Below are 22,165 nucleotides of genomic sequence, written 5' to 3' on the forward strand. Positions count from 1 at the left end.
GTTAACTTTAGCTTAAGGATCAAATGAGGAAACAGCATGGATAAAACATGGGCTTGGAAGTCAGCAGGACCTGGATCCCAGATCCCAGCTCTGCCACTCGTCTGCTGCGTGACTTTGGTCAAGTTGCTTGACTTCTCTGGGCCTCAGTTACCTGGTGATTAAGACAGTGAGCCCCATGTGGGACAGGGACTGGGATCAGCTTGTTTATTGTGTCTTTCCCTGCTGGTACCTGGCACAACATAGAAAGTGTCTTAACAAATACCATAAAAATAGTTACAAGAGACTGTATATACTAGAACTGCCAAAAGGCTTAATCTACCAGCTCTGGTGTCTGTTTGCATGATTAAGGGAACAAATTGGAAGTACATACCAGCAACAGTTTTGTAGAAATTCAGGGGTGGAACTACAGCAGAAACAATCGGGACATACCTCAGGATCAGGGAGCTTCTGTCTACCTTTTGAAGAGCCTGGGGGGCTGGAGGGTTGGTCCTTGTCCCTTCCTGTCTGGATTACCCTAAATCCAGTGGCTTAAAAGGAAATGATAGACTATGCACAAAACACACAACACCTTTTTGCCTCGATGATTAAATTCCTGAGCTGTATCTTTGGCTACGGCATGCAAACAATGTTTTGGGGGAAAGTCAGAATAAATTTAGACTCGAAACCTGAGGGAGAGGACATTTATCAGGCAGGACCAGAAAATATCTCCCTGCTAGGCACCACACAGTCCTCTTCCTTCTCTCCTCCCTTCCTCTCCTTTTTTCTTCCTGCTTCCCTTAATGAAATTCTTCTAGAGGAGCAGCATGGCCTAATGGAAAGAGCCTGTATATGGGAATCAGAGGACCTGCGTTCTAATCCTGGCTCTGTAACATGCCTGCTGTGTGACTTTGGGCATCTTACTTCATTTCTCTGGGCTTCACTTCCCTCATCTGTAAAATGGGGATTAAAACTGGGAGTCCTGTGTGGGACAGCGACTGCGTCCAACCCCATTACCTTGTATCCACCCCAGGGCTTAGTACAGTGCCTGGCACATAGTAAGCGCTTAACAAACATCACAATTCTTATTTCTATTAACAAATACTGTTTTTATTATTTTTACCGATGGTGGTGATGGTGGAGACAGAGAAGAAGAAGGAGCCGACCAGTTCCCAGCGACCCATGTTGGTTTTGTTGCCTTGCAGGATGATGCCGCTCTTGTAAGCCCGGACGATACCCTGCAGGAATAGACCATAGCCCGCTTAGTGACGCTCAGGGCATCTTGGTGCCAACCGGGCTGGGACACCTTGGTCACCCCCGCCAATGACCACCAAGCTCCCCTGTCCTGTATGCCCCCGAGGATGGTCACTATTTATCCCGATGCAGAGGGAAGACAGATGACTCTGTTGAGCTTAGCTTGGGGTGACCCTAAACTGCATAATTCCAACAAAATAATAATAATAATAACAATAATGATGGCATTTATTAAGCGCTTACTATGTGACAAGCACTGTTCTAAGCGCTGGGGGGGTACAAGGTGAATGAGGTTGTCCCATGGGGGGCTCACAGTCTTCATCCCCATTTTACAGATGAGGGAACTGGGGCCCAGAGAAGTGAAGTGACTTGCCCAAGGTCACACAGCTGACAAGTGGCGGAGGCGGGATACGAACCCATGACCTCTGACTCCCAAGCCGGTGTTCTTTCCACTGAGCCACGCTGCTTCTCCAGGGCCTCAATTCCCTGAGAAACCCAGTCAGTTGTATTTACTGAGCACTTACCGTGTGCAGTTTAGTACAGTGACAAGCACACAGTAAGCGCTTACCAAATACCATTAAAAAACAAACAAAACACAGAATTTGTCTCGGGGTAGTGTGGCCTTGGTAAAGTATGGAGCTTAATGGGAACTCAACACTGACCTTTTCCCAGTTGATGACATGCACCCCCAATCTCAGAAACTGGTGTCATAGCAGAGCCACAGTCGTCTCTTTCTATAATAATAGTGATGGTGTTTGTTAAGCGCTTACTATGTGCCAAGCACTGTTCTATAATCAGGACAATCCACATGCACTTATACAAATAGGTAATTATAATCATAATTATGGTACTCATTAAGCGCTTACTATGTGTCAAACACTGTTCTAAATGCCGGGGTAGATACAAGTTAATTAGGTTGGACACAGTCCCCATCCCACGTGGGGCTCACACTCTTAATCCCTTTTTAACTGAGGTCCAGAGAAGTGCAATGACTTGCTCGAGGTCACACAGCAGACAAGTGCAGGAGCCAGGATTAGAACCCAGGTCCTTCTGACTCCTAAGTTCGTGCTCTATCCACTACACCACACCGTTTCTCCAGATAGACTCCACACACATAAATACCACCGTAACAAGAAGGGTGACATCTGTTAAGTGCTTACTATAATAATAATTATAATGATGGCATTTGTTAAGCGCTTACTATGTGCAAAGCACTGTTCTAAGCTCTGGGGAGGATACAAGGTGATCAGGTTGTCCCACGTGGGGCTCACAGTCTTTATCCCCATTTTACAGCTGAGGTAACTGAGGCACAAGTTGTGACAATAATAATAATAATAATGGCATTTATTAAGCGCTTATTATGTGCAAAGCACTGTTCTAAGTACTGGGGGGGATACAAGGTGATTAGGTTGTCCCATGTGGGGCTCACAGTCTTCCTCCCCATTTTACAGATGAGGTAACTGAGGCACAGAGAAGTGACTTAATAATAATAATGGCATTTATTAAGTGCTTACTATGTGCAAAGCACTGTTCTAAGCACTGTGGGGGGGGGATACAAGGTGATCAGGTTGTCCCACGGGGGGCTCACAGTCTTCATCCTCATTTTACAGATGAGGTTACCGAGGGACAGAGAAGTTAAGTGACTTGCCCAAAGTCACACAGCAGACAAGTGGCGGAGCTGGGATTTGAACCCATGACCTCTGACTCCCAAGCCCACGCTCTTTCCACTAAGCCACGCTGCTTCCACATGGGGTAGACACAAGACCGTCAGGCCAGACTCAGTCCCTGATCCACATGGGGCTCACCGCCTAAGGAGGAGGGAGAACAGGTATTGAATCCCCATTTTACATTGCAGGATGAGGGGACGAAAGCACAGAGAAGTCAAGAGACTTGTTTACGGTCACACAGCAAGCAAGTGGCGAAGCTGTGACTAGAACCCGGGTCTCCTGACATCTTTCCACTAGGCATGCTGCTTCTCAATCAGTCAATCGTATTTATTGAGCGCTTACTGTGTGCAGAGCACTGTACTAAGCTCTTGGGAAGTACAAGTTGGCAACATATAGAGACGGTCCCTACCCAACAGTGGGCTCACAGTCTAGAAGGCAGTCACAGAGACACACACATTATCATCATAATAATTGCATCGTATGTTAAGGAAATATTTTTTTTAAATCACATTTATTAAGCGCTTACTATGTGCAAAGCACTGTTCTAAGCGCTGGGGAGGTTACAAGGTGATCAGGTTGTCCCACGGGGGGCTCACAGTCTTAATCCTTATTTTACAGATGAGGTAACTGAGGCACAGAGAAGCCAAGTGACCTGCCCAAAGTCACACAGCTGACAATTGGCAGAGCTGGGATTTGAACTCATGACCTCTGACTCCAAAGCCCATGCTCTTTTCCACTGAGCCACAGACACTGTTTAATCCTGTTACACAAGAAAAATCAATCTCTGTCCCACATCAGGCTCACCACACACATGCTCCTCCAGCTTATCTGCATTTTTTAAAAATGGTATTTGTAAATAATAATAATAGCATTTATTAAGCGCTTACTATGTGCAAAGCACTGTTCTAAGCACTGGGGAGGTTACAAGGTGTTCAGGTTGTCCCACGGGGGGCTCACAGTCTTCATCCCCATTTTACAGATGAGGTAGCTGAGGCACAGAGAATAATAATAATAATGGCATTTGTTAAGCACTTACTATGTACAAAGCACTGTTCTAAGCGCTGGGGAGGATACAAGGCAATCAGGGTGTCCCACGGGGGACTCAGAGTCTTCATCCTCATTTTACAGATGAGGGAACTGAGGCACAGATAATAATAATAATAAATCGTATTTATTGAGTGCTTACTGTGTGCAGTAAGTACAAGTTGGCAACATATAGAGACGGTCCCTACCCAACAGTGGGCTCACATTCTAGAAGGGGAAGACAGACAACAAAACAAAACATATTAACAAAATAAAATAAATAGAATAGATATGTACAAGTAAAATAGAGTAATAAATACGTACAAACACACACACATATATATATATATATATATATACACAGGGGCTTTGGGGAAGGGAAGGAGGTAAGGTGGGGGGAATGAAGAGGGGGAGGAGGGGGAGAGGAAGGAGGGGGCTCAGTCTGGGAAGGCCTCCTGGAGGAGGTGAGCTCTCAGTAGGGCCTTGAAGGGAGGAAGAGAGCTAGCCATAATAATGATGGCATTTTTTAAGTACTTACTATGTGCCAAGCACTGTTCTAAGCACTGGGGAGGATACAAGGCAATCAGGTTGTCCCACGGGGGGGCTCACAGTCTTAATCCCCATTTGACAGATGAGGGAACTGAGGCCCAGAGAAGTTAAGTTACTTGCCCAAAGTGACACAGCTGACAATTGGCGGAGCCGGGATTTGAACCCATGACCTAAGTGCCTCCTATCCTCTCCCCATTCCCAGGTTGCCCCTCCGCACCTTGCCCTGGGCCCTCCTATGCCCCAAGACCCCCCTCTCTGCTCATTGCCCCCCAGGGTGCCCTTTCCCCAACCTTGATGAGCTTGTCCAGTGCTGCGGGATCCAGACAGGTGTGGTTGCGTAGAAGGGCCCAGCGGTCCAGCTGCAGACTCTGTCCAGCCTGGCGCTGGGCGCCGCCCTCCAGGGCCCAGAACACGGCTGTGCCCAGCGCCAGGTAGCCCAGGTAGCCCAGCAGCAGCAGCATTGTCGTCGTCCCGGTCACTGGGCATCCTCTGCCTCGCCGCCTGAACATGGTGCAGTATGGAGCGGCCCGTCCGATACTGGCTGTCCAGCGTCGAGGATTATGAGCGGGAGGGACCGGTGCCGGGCTGCAGCGGCTACCGAAGGATGGAAGGGGCATCTTCCAATTGGAGGCTTTCTCTGAAACTCGGGGGCTCACTAAGCTGTGCCCCCTAATTGTGCGGGACCTCCTCCCACCCCTGGCCCTGTCCTCCGCCCACACAGCGAGAGTTCTGACTTTGATTGCTCCCAGTCCAGGGGAGGAGGAGGAGAAGGAGAAGGAGGGGGAAGATAAGGAAGGGAAAGAAGGATCAAGAAGGGAGGGGAGGAATAGGAGGGGGGTGCAAGATGGAGAAGGAGGAGGAAGGGGGATTTGGAGGGGGAGGAGAATGTGGGAAGGAGAAGGAAGGGATGAGGAGGATGAGGGGAGGAGGAGGACGAGAGGAGAAGAAGGGGAAGAGAAGGAGCATGTGGGGAAGGAGGAGGAGGATGAGGAGAGAAGGAGGAGGAGGAGGATGGGAGAGAGAAAGGAGATGTGGAGTGGGGTGGAAGGGATGCAGATGGGGAGAGAAGGAATTGGAGGACAGGGCACAGGAGCAGTAAAACTGGGGCTAGGAGCATCCAGGTGCAATGTGCAAATAACATGCACCTGTGCCAACTGCCAGGTGTGATTTTCAAACCAGGAGCTTTTGATAACAAGGTAGGCTCCACCTCTGGGAGATTGTTAGCCCAGTTTGGGAGCCCAGAGGCCTGAGGAAGCTGACTTTGCAGGGCTCTGGGCTGCCCACGTTGGACTCAGAGAGCTTTAAGGGTCTGATGGCTAGTCCTAGTGGGACAGGTGACTGGCTGGATCCAGCTGGAACCCTGAAAATGTCCTAGGGGTGCCAGGTGGGTAGTTTGGGCAGCTCTACTGGGCAACCAGGTGGGCATTCAGGTAGACTAACTTCAACCCCTAGAAACAACAGGCACCTTGCTCCACTGCCCAGGTGAATAATCCTGAATCCATGACAAAGGGAACCCTCAGAAAGGGAATGAGTTCTGGTGTTAGGAAACCAGGCCTCTAAATCCTAGTTCCTTTCCTTGCCTGCTGTGTGTTCTCAGGCAAGTCACTTAAGTTCTCTGTGGCTCAGTTTCCCCATATGCAAAATGGAGATAAAATATCTGTCCTCTCTCCCTCTTAGGCTGTGAGGTCCATGTGGGACAGGGACTGTGTCCAACTCGATTTGATTGTATCCATTCCAGCGGTTAGTATGGTGCCTGGCACACAGTAGGGGCTTAACAACTACCACTATCATTATTATTATTATTACTAGTGATTTTACACAATGTGTAGGAGAGCGGGAAGTCAAAACTGAGAGGGTCAAGGCAACTGAGAAAATCTCCTCAGGCCCTGGGCTGAAACAGCCCTGTTCCCTTTCCTCCCCCATGTCTGTTTCCAAGAGTCCAGTGCTAATTTTGGCCTTGGGAACATCCAAGTGGGAACATCTGGGCCCTGGGTAGCTGCTCTGACCCCCATGTCCCTGGGTTTGCTAGGCGAAACCCTCATTGCCTGCTGCTGCTTTGGCTCTTGTCTGGCTGCTGTTCTCTGTGGCCCTCCCCCTCTGCCTCAGGCCTGTTCTTCTCTGTGAACCACCCCTTTTCCAGAAGTCTGCTCTTCTCTGGGCCCTCTCTGGACCTGACGCTCTCCATGTCGCCCCACTTACCTGGGCCTGATGTTTTTTGTGCCCCATGCCACACCACTTCACCTTAGGCCAGCTGTTCTCCATGCCCCCCTGGGCCTACTCTTCTCTGTGCCCCCTCTGGGCCTGCCGCTTTCTCCGCACTCCCCCCACCACCCCAAACCAACTGGGCCTGCTGTTCTCTGTGGGAGCCATTCCCCTCGCCAACACTCTTCTGGCCTGGACCTGGGTCTCTTGAGTATTTGTGATAGCTCATTTATTAGAACAGAATTAAAATCGCAGAAATTCCGTGAATGAAGGAAATTTCAACTGGCGAGGTGACAATGCTCCAGAGACATTGGACTGCAGAGCCCTCCCCAGTCAATTGATTAATGGTATTTATTGAGCGCTTTCTACATGGAGAGCACATGGAGAATACAATACAGTTGGTAGGTGGTTTTCTGCCCTTTAGGAGCTTACAGGGGAGACAGGCATTCAAATAAATTGCGGACAGTGGGAGAGGCACAAAATAAGGATATGGACCTATGTGTTGTGCTATGGGGCTGGGGGTGGGGTGAGTATACAAAGGCTCAGCTGGTGGGTGCATAGGTGATGCAGAAGGGAGGGAGAATAGGGTGGGGAGGTGAGAGGTTAGTCAGGGAAGGCTTCCTAGAGGAGATGAGATTTTAGTAGGGCTTTGGGGGAGTCTGTTTTCTCTTCCCTTCCCCACCCCCGGTGGAGTTCACACAGCAGACCAGACCCAGCTGCTCCTGACAGCTGAAACTCGGCCAAATCCTCAAACGGGCCACGTGTCCGGAGGGCTCTGGCCCTGTGGTGGGATCAGCTCAGTCTCCTTGGAGTTGCTCACGGAAACATCTCCCCAGGGAGCCTAGTGGTCCTGAAGGGCCTGACCGGACTGCTTCAGACTCCTGGGAACCGCCGGCTCTGGCCCCGGCTGCTGGCTCAGCCCACCGGCTCAGCTCGGAATCCGGCTCCGGAAGGAGACCCAAGGCTCAAAGACTTCCATCTTAGCCGCCCTGCTCCTCCAAAGGACTGTTTGCCCATCCATCCGTCTGTCCGTCCGTGGCGGCTCCCCTCTCACATTCCCCACCGGTCTGAGCTTGGAGTTCGGCTTGGGAGGGAGGGAGGTGGGGAAAGAGAGAAAGGGAGGAGAAGAGGGAGGAAGAGAGAGATACCATGGCCTAGTGACTAGTGCACGGGTCTGCGCGTTAGAAGGACCTGGGTTCTAATTCCGTTTCCACCACTTTGTTGTGTCACCTTGGGCAAGTTGCTTCACCTCTCTGAGTCTCAGTTACCTCATCTGTAAAATGGGGATTAAGACCGTAAGACTGTTAGACATGGACTGTGTCCAACCTGATTATATTTATCCCCAGTGCTTGGAAAAGTGCCCGGCACATAGTAAGTTCTTAACAAATACCATAAGTGAAGAGGGAGGGAGGGAGAGAAGGAGGGAGGGAGGAAAGGAAAGAAAGAGGGAGGTAGGAAAGGAGAGGGAAGAAGAGAGGAAGGGAGAGGGGAAAGAAGGAAGGGAGGGAGAAAAGGAGGCCCAGCCCCAACTTGCTCTTTGCCATGCTCTGCTCCTGCAGGGAGACGGATGCACAATTGAAAAGCCCACGGCTTACTACAAAGTGCACTGGTCTGGGAATCAGAAGGTCATGGGTTCTAATTCCGGCTCTTCCACTTGTCTGCTGTGTAACCTTGGGCAACTCACTTCACTTCACTGCACCTCAGTCACTTCATCTGGAAAATGGAGATGGAGAATACGAGCCCCGCATGGGACGGGGACTGTGTACAACTCGATACAGTGCCTGACACTTCACAAATACCATCATTATTATTATTTTCCTGCTCTCAGACCCTGCATGACTTCTTCCCTAGCTTCATCTCTCCCCATTACAAAGCGTGGGGGATGGGACAGGAATGGGGGGGTGGGGAAACCGGTCAGTTCTAAACCCTATCCTCTCTCCCCTCCCACTACAATCCACACTTCGCTCCTCCAAACACCCCCCTACTCGCTGTGCTCAATTGCCCTCACACTCCCTCCCACCTGGAATTCCCTCCTGCCTCACATCCACTGAAGCCCTGGTCTCTTCATCTTCAAAGCTCCTCTGAAATCACATCTCCTCCAGGAAGCCTTTCCTGACTAATCTCTCATCTCCCACCCTATTTCCCTCCTACTGCCATTTTTACACTATGCAGTTGAGTTCTAACTCCTTAGCATTTGGGTGTCACCTGCTTCCTCCCCATTCTGGCTCTTATACCTTTCAACTCTTTTATTGTTGCTTTCCCCTACTCATATTTTAGCATGGCTCCCCCACTGTAAGCTTCTTAAGGGCAGGGACCATGTCTACTAGCTCTATTATCCTCTCCCAAGATTATAGTTCTGCTTAGAGTAACTGTTTAGTAAATATTATGGATTGGCCCATTGGCACAAAAGGGACCGATGGGATAGGTAGGGGACATAGATTTTGGCAGCATTCCCGGGGCAGGATTTGGTACCCGGCTTCCTCTCGCCAGCTGCTCCAGCTGCTCCATCCTCTCGCCCAGGGCATCACTCACAACCCACTGCAGGCCCGAGCGAGGCGAAAGAAGCCGAAAAGCGCTGATAACATGGGTGAGGTGGCACTGCCAACCCCGGGACCCTCATTCAGCCCAGCTCTGCAGGTTGGTTTCTCCTGGCAGAAATGGTACTGACCTCCTCAGCGTCCAGTCCCCTGCCCACTCCCTCAACGCCCTAGACTGTAAGCTCGTTGTGGGCAGGGAATGTGTCTGTTATATTGTACTCTCCCAAGCACTTAGGACAGTGCTTAGTACAGCACTTGAGAAGCAGCATGTTATACTGGATCGAGCCCAGGTCTAGGAGTTGGAAGGTCATGCGTTCTAATGCTGGTTCTGTCGCTTGCCCGCTGTGCGGCCTTGGGCAAATCACTTCACTTCTTGGTGCCTCAGTTGCCTCATCTGTAAAATGGGAACGGAGACTGTGAGCCCCGTGTGGGAAAGTGCGGCTCAGAGGAAAGAGCCCGGGCTTCGGAGTCAGAGGTCATGGGTTCAAATCCCGGCTCTGCCACTTGTCAGCTGTGTGACTTTGGGCAAGTCACTTCACTTCTCTGGGCCTCAGTTACCTCATCTGTAAAGTGGGGATGAAGACTGTGAGTCCCACGTGGGACAACCTGATCACCTTGTAACCTCCTAAGCGCTTAGAACAGTGCTCTGCACGTAGCAAGCGCTTAACAAATGCCATCATTATTTATGTGGGAAGGGACTGTGTCCGACCCGATTTGCTTGTATCTACCCCAGCGCTTGGTATAGTGCCTGGCACATAGTAAGTGCTAAACAAATACTATAATAATTATTATTGTTATTACAGTGCTCTGCACATCGGAAGTGCTCATTAAATATGATCGACTAACTGACTGCCTCACATCCCACTCCCTTTCCAGAGCATTCCCTCTCCCTCCTCTTGGGTTCTGGACTTAGAGACCACCCCCTCCCCGCCCCCCGGATCTGTCCAGAGGTCCCCCAGATTCAGCATCCCAAGACCTCCCCCCTCCACCTCAAAGACGGGGACAAGGAAGAGAGGCAGGATGCTCAGGGTTTGTTTCTGCCCTCTGTCCTCAGAGAGTCAGAGGATCAGCAGGACAAGCCCCCTCCTGCTGCCCAGTTTTATTACCCGGGAATTCCCAAGTGGTGACCCCAAAGGAGGCAGAGAGCCGTCGCAGGGAGGAACAGTCCCACAGACTGGAAAGAACCGTGAGCAATAAACACTGCGGTTTGGTGGATAGCGCACAGGCCTAAGAGTCAGAAGGACCTGGGTTCTAAACCACTTGTCCTCTGGGTGACCGTGAGGAAGTCACTTCACTTCTCGGTGCCCCAGTTCCCCCATCTGTAAAATGGGGATGAAGACTGTGAGCCCTGTGTGGGGCAGGGACTGAATCCAACCTGATTATCTTGTATCTACCCCAGTGCCTGGGACATAGTAAGCGCTTAACAAATACCATAATAATAATAATAATAATAATAAATCCATCCCCTAGTTTCCAGGCAGAATCACATTGACACCAGCCCAGACGTGCTTCCTCAGCATGGCTTAGTGGAAAGAGCACAGGCTTGGGAGTCAGAGGTCGTGGGTTCTAATCCTGGCTCCGCCATTTATCAGCTATGTGAATTTTGGCAAGTCACTTAACTTCTCTGTGCCTCAGTTACCTCATCTGTAAAATGGGGATTAAGACTGTGAGCCCCAGGTGGGACAACTCGATTACCTTGCATCCACTCCAGTGCTTAGAACAGTGCTTGGCACATAGTAAGCGCTTAACAAATACCATTTTTATTGTTACTATTATTCAATTCCACGGCTGCCCCTCAGAATCACTCACAGGAGGGTCATAACTTGTTGTCTAACTGCAATCCCCCTTCCTATGGCTTCAGTCCGTTTCCCGAGTAAGGTCCTCAGTATAGAAGGGGAACAGCTCATCCTTGTGAGCCCCACATAGAACAGGGACTGTGTCCAAACTAATTTGCTTGTATCCACTCTACCACTTTGTACAGTGCCTAACAAATACCATAATTATTATTTCTCTGTAGAATAGCTATTCCTGTATTAGGTCTGTCTGCCACTTGGCCTGCCCCTTTTCCTGTCCCTCGGCCTGCCCTCATCATGTCCCTTGGCCTGCCCGCGGCTTACACTCACCCTGCCCTTTAGCTTGCCCCTCATCCTACTCCTATCCTGTTCCTCGCCCTGCCCCTTGGCCTGCCCTACCTCAGGCAGCTCTCTAGTCCGCTTCCTGAGATGGCTTCCCTCTCCAGAAGCACGTTGTTTACAAAGTCTCTTCCCCTGTCCTGCATTGAGAGATAGTCTGCCTCAGGAGCTCGTGCTGGAGTGAGGCCCGAGGGGGTGGAGGTCCCTGGGAAGCCTTAGGGGGTCTGGTATCAGGGCTTGGAAGCTAGAGGTGGGAGACTGGACTGGGTGACGTCCTGAGATTCCCTTGGCTTCCGTATCCTGCGGCGCTGTTCCACCTCGTGGGCTGGAGCCGGGACATGTCCTGTGGAGACCGGGTGGGTAACGGGAGCTGGGAGCTGCCCTCCTCTCCTGGAAGTCTCCACCCCACATCAAGTCAAGGCTGGAGTCTCAGAACTTACCTGGAAGCCCCCGGGGTAGGGTCAGTGGGTGATGGGCTCAAGACGAGGCACTGGGTGGTCTGAGGACAACTTTTCCCCCTAGATTGTAAGTTCCTTGTAGGCAGGGATCACGTCAACCAATTGTACTGTTCTCTAAGTGCTCAGCCCACAGTGAGCCCTCAGTAAAAACCATTGATTGATATCTCTGGGTCGCTGTCGCTTTGCTCTCCCTGGTTTTCTTGAGGGGGAAGGGAGTTCGGAGAGCTGATGGTGGAGGTGGGGAGGGGACTGGAAACTCTTAGAAGCTCCTAAGGTCCGGATCCCCAACTCAAGCCGACCCTGGAGCTGGTGGGGGCAGATGGGCTCTCCCTCCTCTGCCAGTGTCCTGGGTCTCCGGGGTCCCGGAGTCACTCCCCCATCTCAGGGCAGGGGTCATGGTTGGGTGGGCACAGACCAGTGAACCAGAAAGAGGCCAGTTCTCTCTCTGCAAGCTGCCCAAGTTCCCACTCAGGAGACCTTGAGTGGCCCAGTGTAGGGCAGACCGATGATCCCCTGGGCCTGGGGTCCTCTCCGACAGCGGCGACAGGAGACTCAGAGGGTCCGTGGGGTGAACATCCTTCCTCAAGAGGGTCAGAGGTCCAGTTATCGGTCACCGCCCCCTCCCCTAACTCTCGGGCCAGGAGCTGGGCCTGGACAGAGCCCCGGGACTGCAACAGTGGCTCCACAAGGAGTTGAGGGTTCTGGGTAAGAGTCCTGGGGATGGTACCCCCCCTTCCCACTCCTGCTCCCATCTGACAGTCGGTTTGGAGCCGGGCTGAGGCACGGAGCTGGCTGCTGGACTTTCCCTGCCAGTCTCGGGGTTCTGCCGTCTTTGAAGCTGGAAATGTTTCCCTCTCTCTGAAAATAGCTCTGAACTTGGGAGAGTGGCTCTGCTGTGTGAGATACAGTGTTTTGCCTGGGGGCCCCCTTGGCGGGGGGTGCATGCAGGGAGGGTATACTGGGAAGAGGGAGCAAGGAGGAAGGAAAAGAAGAAGGAGGGAAGAAGGTGGGAGGAAGGGAAGGAAGAAGGAGGGGGAAGGAAGAAGTGAGGGGAGGACCAGGAAGGAGGGAGGAAGGTGGAGGGAAGAATAGAGAGAGAAAGGAAGGAAAGAAGGAATGATGGAAGGAAGGAAGGATGGGAGGGAGGAAAGGAAGATGAGAGGGAGGGAGGTCAAAGGGAATGAGGGAGAGAGGGTAGGGAGGGAAGAAGAGGAGGGAAGGAGGGAGGGAAGAGAGGGAAGGAAGAGAAGGGAGTAAAGGGAAGGAGGAAGGGAAAGAAGGAAGGGAGGGAAGGAAGGGAAAGAAGGAAGGAAGGAGGGGAGCGAAGGAAGGAAGGAGGGAAGCAAGGGCAGGAAGAAGGGCAGGAAGGACAGAGGGAAGGAAGGGGGAAGGGAGTGAGGCATCAGGGCTAGGGGTGGCTGTGTTGGGGTGGCCTCCTCAGGGACCAACGCGGATTTTGTTGCGGCCGGCGTGCTCCTGTCGCTTTCTGAGGGCCCCCTCGACCTGTTCAGCAGGCCCACGCTCAGCGCCGTCCAGGTGAAGTTGCAGGAACTTCTCCACCAGGCTGGAGGCCAAGTTGAAGACGAGGGCGAGCCAGACCAGGCCACAGATGATCCAGATGGCGGCCAGGCTCCGGTACACGGAGATGTAGTGCTTGTTGGGGTCGGTGCCTGTAGGCAGGGAGACCCCCGTTAGACGGAGGTCCCCGAGACCCTCCCCACAAGAGAGACCCCCCCTCCCCCCCGGCTTATCCCAGGACCACGACAGGACTCTCATCTCAGCCTCCCCTCTGAGGTCCTGAGTTGGGGCCCCCTGTCTATAGAGGGATTTTGTGTGTGTGTAGTGTGTATTTTGTGGGTGTGTAGGGTGTGTTTATTATCCTGGTAGACTAAGCTCACTGTAGGCAGGGGATGTGACAGCTATATAGTTATAGTGTACTCTCCCAAGAGCTTAGTAGAGTGTTCTGCACACAGTAAGTGCTCAGTAAATTTTTTTGAATGAATGAATGAGCAGATGTAAGCTCATCTTGGGCAGGGAATGTGTGCTATATTGTTGTATTGTACTCTTCCAAGCGCTTAGTACAGTGCTCTGCACACAGGAAGTGCTCAACAAATACAACTGATTGATAGCACTGTGGTTAAGCCATTGTCTTCCTTCTCCACCCAGAGTGGGGGTCTTAGTGGGTCCTCTGGACAATAGGTCAGGGACCAAGGGGGCTCGAAATGGATGCTCTGTTTGGGAATTCCAGACCATCCTGGGTCCTGTGCAGAGGAATGGATTCTGGACTAGTGGCTGGTCCGGTGCCATCTGCTTCCTCTCTCGTTGCTGCCAGTGGTGTTCCCACTGGGGCATGGAGTGCGATGGGCATCTGTGTGGACTATCCCCCCACCCACCCCAGTTTTCCACCATGCTCAGCCTCCCCAACCAGTGGGGGGACAGGGTGTCAGCGGGATCCGAGTGAAGGAATTCTGGGGTTCAGTGGGAGCTGATGGAATGGGGAGACCCAACTCTGGGGTCGGGTGAGGGGCGGTGGGTCTTGTCCCTCCCCACCCTCCCCCTCCCCCTCTCCATTACCTACGACGTAATCCCCGAAGCCGATGGTGCTGAGGGTGATGAAGGCAAAGTAGAAACCTTCGCCGAAGCTCCACCCTTCCACAGAGCTGAAAATCATGGGGGGGAAGACGAGGAAGAGGAGGGTCCCGGCCGCTAGGAAGACCAACAGGGCCAGAGTCCGCAGGACCTGGGGGAGGGGACGGCAGCCGGCCTCAGGGAATGGGTGGGGGGGCCACCCGGACTCATCCTGCCCAACTGGGGCCACCCCTCGCCGTGGTGCTATGGCCTGTCCCTTCCTCTGTGCTCGTCTCTCACATCTTCATGTTTCCTTCTCGGCGTCTATGTGGCCCATCTCCCTGATGGGAATGGAAATTGGATGGCCCACAGTGGGGCCCTGAGGGTGGTCTTGCCCCCATCTGCAGGTGGGGCAGGGTGGGAAGGGAGACGAGGAAGAAGCAGGCCCAGAGAGGCAGGGCGGTGAGGTGGGGGAGGGTCCCGGGGGGCACATGAGCCGGTTGTGGGGAAGCGGCCATACCCGAGAGCGTCCCGTCTGGTGTCCCCAGGTGTCCAGCAGAGCCAGGTGGGCGCTGAGGCCTTTTCCCAGGTGGTTGAGGAAGGTCAGATTGAGCGGCACGCCAAACAGTGCGTAGAAGATGCAGAACACCTGGCCCGCCCCTGTGCTGGGGGCCAGGTTCCCATAGCCTGCAGCGGGCGGGAGTGTGGGGAGAGCTGGCTCAGACTGGGCCTGGGGCAGACCAGCAGGAGAAGTCCGTCAAACCGGCCCTGCGGAGGAAAGGATTGTGCCCGGACGGAGAGGTCGTGGACGGGGGGGGGGCATCGGGAAAGCCCCAGCCGCGGGCCCTCACGCCTTCCAAACAGAGAGAATGAAACACAAGAATTGTCGTCCAGATTATCCACTAGTTGGTTGGCCCAGGGCCTACATATATCAGGCTGTGGGTGAATAAAGGATTGAATAAACCTGGGCAACGAACCCCTTGGTCTGGGCCTGCCCCAGGATCTTGCTGCTCCAACTGAGGGAAAGACGGCGGGTCCTGTGTGCCCTGCTGGATTGGGCACCAGGTCAGAGCCAGGGTACTAGAGAGAGGGCCACCCTGCAGGGTAAGTTCCACTGCCAGAGTAATCAGGGCTCCCCCCTGCGATGGAAGCTCCAGTGCTGGGGTAATTGAGGACCCCCCTGCAGTGGACACTGGGGTGTCTGGTGCCCACCCAGGGCCCTGGAGGTGATGGAGAGGCCAAGGCCCTAGAGGTCGACACGATCTGCTGTGGGTGAGCCCCCAGGTCCGGAGTATGCTCAGAGGCTACCAGCTTGGGGGAATATCTGTAATATTGTATTTTCCCAAGCTTTAGTACAATGCTCTGCACACAGTAAGTGTTCAATGAATACAACTGACTGACTGACTGACTGACTGACTGTTCTAGAAACATTTGAGAGGACAAGTCTGCCCTCACCAATCTTGGGAAAGGCATCAAGGCCAGACGATGGAGGAGCCACCCACGACCCGCCCCAAGCTTTTTGGGCAGATAGGCAGGGTGGGCAGCTGTAGCTGGCTTTCCTTGCCCCTTGGGATGGGATGGGAGTCCCACATGGGACAGGGATGTGTTCAATTTGATTAGCTTATATCTGCCCCAGAACTTTGAACAGTGCTCAGCACACTGAAAGCACTAACAAATACTATTATTATTATTATTAGGAAAAGGAGTGTCAGATTGCGGTTTGACGGGTGGTTTATCCCTTGGCTGGTCCCAGCAGATGGGACTCTCACCTGCTGTCCACAGCAGCCGGGTTGGGGCTAGGCCGGACACAGACAGCCCTGGGGAATACCACCCCATGAGATGCGGTCACGTGTCATTACGCTAGAGAAGCACCGTGGCTTAGGTGATAGAACTCGGGCCTGGGAATCAGAAGGACCTGGGTTCTGATTCTGACTCCGCCACTTGTCTCCTGTGTGACCTTGGGCAAGTCACTCCACTTCTCTAGACCTCAGTTACCTCATCTGGAAAATGGGGATTTAGACTGTGAGCCCCATGTGGGACAGGGACTATATCCAACCTGTTTACCTGGTAGCTACCCCAGCACTTAGAACAGTGCTTGACACATGGTAAGCACTAAACAAATACCATCATCATCATCAACAACAAATGCCACAATTATTATTACTCTGGGCATGCAGAGTGAGGTGATGGCGTCCTGAACCCCATTTTGCAGGAGGACGCCAAGCTCATCTGAGCACCCCGGGAGGAGCCCCTGACACTCTGCTCTCTCCAGAGCCATTTCCCTCCCATCCCGTGTCCCCGTCAGCACAGGTGCGTTGTGTGAACCGTGGAACTCGGTGGCAGGAACCGGGGTATAGGGAGACTGGGGGTGAAAAATGGCAGACATAAAGATGGCTGGCTCCGGGTCAGTATTGGGTCAGTACTGGACAAGTGTAGACCACCTGGAAGCTAGACAACCAGGCAACAGCAGCAGGAGTGGCTCTCTCCTGACCCACGATGGGGCCTGGTAATAATCAGGCTGGCCAGGCCTTCCTGCACCCCGTTTTCGCTCCACGGCCTGCTGGGGGCTTAGAGCGTGTTCCAAGTGCTTAGTACAGTGCTCTGCACACAGTAAGCGCTCAATAAAACAACTGAATGGATGAACGTGTGCTCGATCATTCCTTCCCTTTGCAAGTTCCTCCCCAAATCCCTTGTTACTGGTCCCCCCCCGTGACTCATAGCTAATAGGTTAGCACCATCCCCTGCCTCTTGGGGGGCTTCCCTCTGAGCCCACCGCCCCGCCCACTCCCAGCCTTACCGATGGTGGTGACCACAGTCCCGGCGAAGAAGAAGGAGTTGCTGAAATCCCAGTTGCTGGGGTTTGTAGAGTTGCCCTTGGGGTTAACGCCCTTCACCCATGCTTCCATGATGACCTGGGCCGGAGGCAGAGCAGAGCCAAGCTGAGGCCGAGGCCTGAGGCAGGGCCGGGGGTGCCCACTGAGGCGTGGGGGCGAGTGGGGCATAGGGAGGGCAGTAGTCAGTCCGTCGATTGTATTTACTGAGCGCTTACTGTGTGCAGAGCACTGTACTAAGCACTTGGGTGGGGACAATTTAACATTTGGCAATCAACTGCCCACAACAAGTTTACAGTCTAGAGGGGGAGACAGACAATAATATAAATTAACGACAGATGTATAAATAAATGCTGTGGAGCTGGGAAGGGGGGATGAATAAAGGGAGCGAGTCAGGGTGTCGCAGAAGGGAGTGGGAGAAGAGGAAAGGAGGGCGTAGTCAGGGAAGGCTTCTTGGAGGAGATGGGCCTTCAGTAAGGCTTTGAAAGGGGGGAAGTGACTGTCGGATATGAAGAGAGGAAGATTGCGGCATGGGGGTGGTGGGGGGTGGGAATCGGGGCATGGAGAGGGAGGCAGGAATTAGTAAGGGAAAGAAGCAGGAGGGTTGGGGGATTGCTGTGGCCAGAAAGTACTAGCTGAGAAATAGGTCTAAGAGGTAGGAGGGATTTAGGTGGATATTAGACGAAACTTCCCGACAGCGTGACGGACAGTGGGAGATGAGACAATTATGACAGAAACAGTTTGAAAGTTTGATACCTTTGAGCTCTCTAAAAATAATAATAATAATAATAACAACAATAATAAGAGCACTTGCTAAGTGCTTACTATGTGCCAGGCCCCATACTGAGCACTGGGGTAGATACAAGCACAGCTGGTTGGACACAGTCCCTGTCCCACGTGGAGCTCGCAATCTCAATCCCCATTTTACAGATGAGGTAACAGAGGCCCAGAGAAGTGAAGTGACTTGCCCATGGTCACACAGCATAGCATAATGGGTAGAGCATGGGCCTGCTAGTCAAAAGGTCATGGGTTCTAATCCTGGCTCCAGCACTTTGCTATGTGACCTTAGGCAAGCCACTTCACTTCTCTGGGCCTGCTTTACCTCATCTCTAAAATGGGGAATAAGATTGTGAGCACCATGTGAGACAGGGACTGTGTCCAGCCCAATTTGCTTGTATCCACCCCAGCGCTTAGTACAGTGCCTGGCACACAGTAAGCGCTTAACAAATACTATAATTATTATTGTTATTATTGAGGCGGAGCAGAATTAGAACCCATGACCTTCTGACTCCCAGGACTGTGCTTTCTCCACTAGGTCATGATGTTTCCCTTTAAGCCTTAGAGGGACAGGGCTCCGCTCCTGTCGGGGCCGTGGGGAGGGGTCACCCCTTGGCCCCTTGGGCTGTTATTTGCCCAGATATATACATTATATCTTACAAATTGTTTCTATTAATGTTTGTCCCCTTCTCTAGACTGTCAGCTCGCTGTGGGCAGGGAACGTATCTACCAACTCTGTTGTATTGTACTCTCCCAAGCGCTTAGTACAGTGCTCTGCACACAGTAAGCGCTCAATAAATACCATTGATTGACTGATTGGCTGATGTCCAAGGCTCTTAGGAGAGGTTCGAGCGGAGAGACAGAGCTGTTCTCAGCTGCTGTCTGACGGCGTTTTGGAAGAGCAGTCTGCGGGCGATGGGCGGAAAAATTAAAATTGTGGTATTTGATAATAATCATAATAATAATGATAATAAAGGTATTTGTTAAGCGCTTACTATGTGTCAGGCACTGTACTAAGTGCTGGGGTGGATAGAAACAATCGGGATGAACACAGTCCCTTTCCTACGTGGGGCTCAAAGTCTCAATCTCCTTTTAGGCACAGAGAAGTTAAGTAACTTGCCCAAGGTCACACAGCAAGTACTCACTTTGTGCCAGACACTGTACTAAGCGCTGGGGTGGATACAAGCAAATCAGGTTGGGCACAGTCCCTTTCCCTCGTGGGGTTCGCAGTCTCAATCCCCTTTCTACAGATGAGGTAATTTAGACTCAGAGAAGTTACACAGAGCAGTTGCCCAGAGGAGTTAAATGACTTGCTTAAAGTCACACAGCAAGCGCTTACTGTGTCCCAGGCACTGTACTAAGTGCTGGGGTAGGTTTAAGATCATTGGTGTGAGATCGTGGAGCCCGAGGCGTTGCCGGTGCCTTTTCTCCCCAGGGTCCCCAAAGCCCTTCTAGACTGTGAGCCCACTGTTGGGTAGGGACTGTCTCTATATGTTGCCAACTTGTACTTCCCAAGCGCTTAGTACAGTGCTCTGCACACAGTAAGCGCTCAATAAATACGATTGAATGAAAGAATGAATGAATGAATTGGGTTGGACATAGTCCCTGTCCCACATGGGGTTCACAGTCTTCATGCTCATTTTACAGATGAAGTAACTGAGGCCCAGAGAAGTGAATAGACTTGCCCAGGGTCACACCCAGCAGACAAGTGGTGGCAGGATTAGAACCCAGGTCCTTCTGACTCCCAGATCTTTCTTTGCTCTATCTATTAGGCCACACTGCTTCGGTCAACTGCCTGTCCATCAGCTGCTATCTCAGCCTTGCCGCCATTCGGCCCTGCAATCCTCCAGCCACTCAGAGTGGAGGTTAACGCCAAGGTTATGGGCTTTGAGACTGGGAAGGTGGTTGGGCGGTGGTGTTGTCTACAGTGATGGGAAAGTCACGGGGATGTGAGCAGCTTTGGGGGTGGTTTGGTAATCCCAGACAGTGAGATAGCTCTGAATTATCCCAGCTCTCCCTTGATAACTGGACCAACGGCCATCCTGCTGATTTTAGCATCACTGACCACCAACCTTGAAGGGATTCGCGTAGCTCCTTCGTGGAACCAACTGAACTAATGTTGGCTTGGGTGCCACTGGCCACCAATCTCCAACGGATTCGCGCAGCTCCTTCATGGAGCCAGCTGGCCCCCTGTTGACTTTGGTGTCACTGTATTAGTCCGGAGTTGAGAAGGCAGAATACCGTGTGGCCCTGGCACTTGGATTTTCTAAATGTTCTTAGTGTTCCGCATGCTGTAAGCACTCAATAGATACCAACGAATGACTGACTGACAAATGAGTCCTGTGTGTAAAACCCTCTTTGTAGTGGTCACCTAAATCCCTGTGGCCCTCAAGGCCCCAGTGGGTTCACAACTGGCAGAGAACAGAGGGTGAGAATGGCCCAGAGCAAGCCACTAGCACTAGAAATAAATCTTCCGTTCATGTTCTGAGGTCGGGATCTCGGGACTGAAGGGCATCCATTTTTCCGAACAGGAGACATCACCACTACTTACTGAAAGCCTGCTGGATGCTGAGCACTGCACTAAGCCCTTGGGAGAGTGGACAGAGCACTGGGAGTCAGAAGGACCTGGGTTCTAATTCTGGCTCCGCCACTTGTCTGCTGTGTGGCCTCGGGCAAGTCACTTCATTTCTCTGCACCTCAGTTACCTCATCTGTAAAGTAGGGATTAAGGCTGTGAGCCCCCTGTGGGACGTGGACTGTGTCCAACCTGATTAGCTTGTATCTACCCCAGTGCTTAAGTAATAATAATAATAATAATAATAATGACATTTATTCAGTGCTTACTATGTGCAAAGCACTGTTCTAAGCCCTGGGGAGATTACAAGGTGATCAGGTTGTCCCACGGGGGGCTCACATTAATCCCCATTTTACAGATGAGGTCACTGAGGCCCAGAGAAGTCAAGTGACTTGCCCAAAGTCACACAGCTGACAAGTGGCAGAGCCGGGATTTGAACCCATGACCTCCGACTTCAAAGCCTGGGCTCTTGACACATAGTAAGTGCTTAACAAATACCATTATTATTATTCTTCTTATAAGGACCATCCTGGGAGTTTCCTGGTCCTCCTAGCCAGGGGACCAGGCTCCCTGCTGGGAGTGAGCTCAAGGACATTACCTTTACTTGTTTTGTGGTCCTTGATAAACTCTTACTATGTGTCAAACACTGTTCTAAGCTCTGGGGTTGGTACAAGTCAATTGGGTCAGGCACAGTCCCTTGTCCCACATGGGGCTTACAGTCTGGAATAGGAGGGAGAACAACTACTTAAGCCCCATTTTACAGTTGAGGAGACTGTGGCACAGAGAAGTGAAGTGACTTGTCCAAGGTCACACCGCAAGCGACTGGCAGAACCGAGATTAGAATCCTGGTCCTTTCACCCCCAGGCCCATTCTCTTTCCACTAGGTCACGCTGCTTCTCTTTACAGTGCAGACTGCCTCTCCCCTCACAACCTTCCCTCCCTCCCGTCAGCCGGGGACCACTCCTTCCTTTGGGCATGGGTCAGCTCTAGGTATTCCAGCGCACGACAAGCTCTTGCTCGGGAGACCTCTAGACTGTAAGCTCTTAATGGGTAGGGAACATGTCTTCTAATTCTGTTGTATTGGGCTAATTCTGTGTATTGCACCATGGCCAGGCTGCTGGTCCACTCCCCACTCCCCCGGCCCATCCCTGTCTGCCCCCCACCCCAAGCCCCCGACCTCACCTGCACAAACTGTTCCAGGGCCTGCCGATCCAGGCACGTGTAATTCTCCAGGAACTGGAGTTTCTCTATTTGGAACTGGACTCGGGACTGGGCCTCGGCTTGTTTCTCCAGCAGCTGGAAGACGGTGGCCCCCAGGAGCAGGTAGCCAAGGTAGCCCAGGGCCAGGGGCAGAGTCCAGCTGATCTTCCACTGGCCCAGCACAAAGTCAGGCATCGTGCTCCTGCTCCTCTGGCTTCTCCGGTTCCTCCCGCTCCTCTCTTTCCTGCTGCTCCAGTGGCAGGGGAAGGAGCGGTTGTCCCCACTGAGCGCTCACCCGTTTAATGTCCTTCCAGGGAAGGGCACCGGCCCCTGACGGGCGGGGGCTGGGGCGTCCCTGGCTTCCCCGGCCCGGAGGGGCAGGCGGGAGACACTGTTTGAACAACGCTGGACTCATCT

At 52.4% G+C, this 22,165-nt stretch overlaps 2 protein-coding genes across 2 annotated transcripts in view; both read right to left on the reverse strand.

Moving 5' to 3' along the window:
* The window catches only part of KCNK17 (potassium two pore domain channel subfamily K member 17), a 28,791-nt gene extending 23,705 nt beyond the window's left edge, over positions 1-5,086 (reverse strand). The window contains exons 1-2 of the mRNA XM_038761469.1: positions 4,760-5,086; positions 1,100-1,214 (exon numbers count right to left, since the gene is read on the reverse strand). Of these exons, the coding sequence (XP_038617397.1) occupies positions 1,100-1,214; positions 4,760-5,086 (442 nt within the window). The remainder of the gene's footprint in view (positions 1-1,099; positions 1,215-4,759) is intronic.
* Positions 5,087-11,396: 6,310 nt separating this feature from the next.
* On the reverse strand, positions 11,397-21,943 carry KCNK16 (potassium two pore domain channel subfamily K member 16). Its single transcript, XM_038760867.1, has 8 exons — positions 21,731-21,943; positions 17,164-17,278; positions 14,887-15,053; positions 14,373-14,538; positions 13,248-13,468; positions 12,276-12,375; positions 11,600-11,683; positions 11,397-11,515 (listed from the first exon to the last, which is right to left on the reverse strand). The coding sequence occupies exons 1-8, from the start codon at positions 21,941-21,943 to the stop codon at positions 11,397-11,399; spliced, it is 1,185 nt and encodes a 394-aa protein (XP_038616795.1).
* Positions 21,944-22,165: the final 222 nt, after the last annotated feature.

The sequence above is a fragment of the Tachyglossus aculeatus genome, chromosome 19, assembly GCF_015852505.1.
Source record: "Tachyglossus aculeatus isolate mTacAcu1 chromosome 19, mTacAcu1.pri, whole genome shotgun sequence".
Classification (NCBI taxonomy): domain Eukaryota; kingdom Metazoa; phylum Chordata; class Mammalia; order Monotremata; family Tachyglossidae; genus Tachyglossus; species Tachyglossus aculeatus.

Coding starts and splice junctions, on each gene's coding strand:
- KCNK16 (XM_038760867.1), bottom strand. CDS start 21,943: ATGCCTGACTTTGTGCTGGGCCAGTGGAAGATCAGCTGGACTCTGCCC. Junction 15,054..17,163: donor GACTGTGGTCACCACCATCG/GTAAGGCTGGGA, acceptor CGCCCGCTGCAG/GCTATGGGAACCTGGCCCCC. Junction 14,539..14,886: donor ACCAGACGGGACGCTCTCGG/GTATGGCCGCTT, acceptor CCCCTCCCCCAG/GTCCTGCGGACTCTGGCCCT.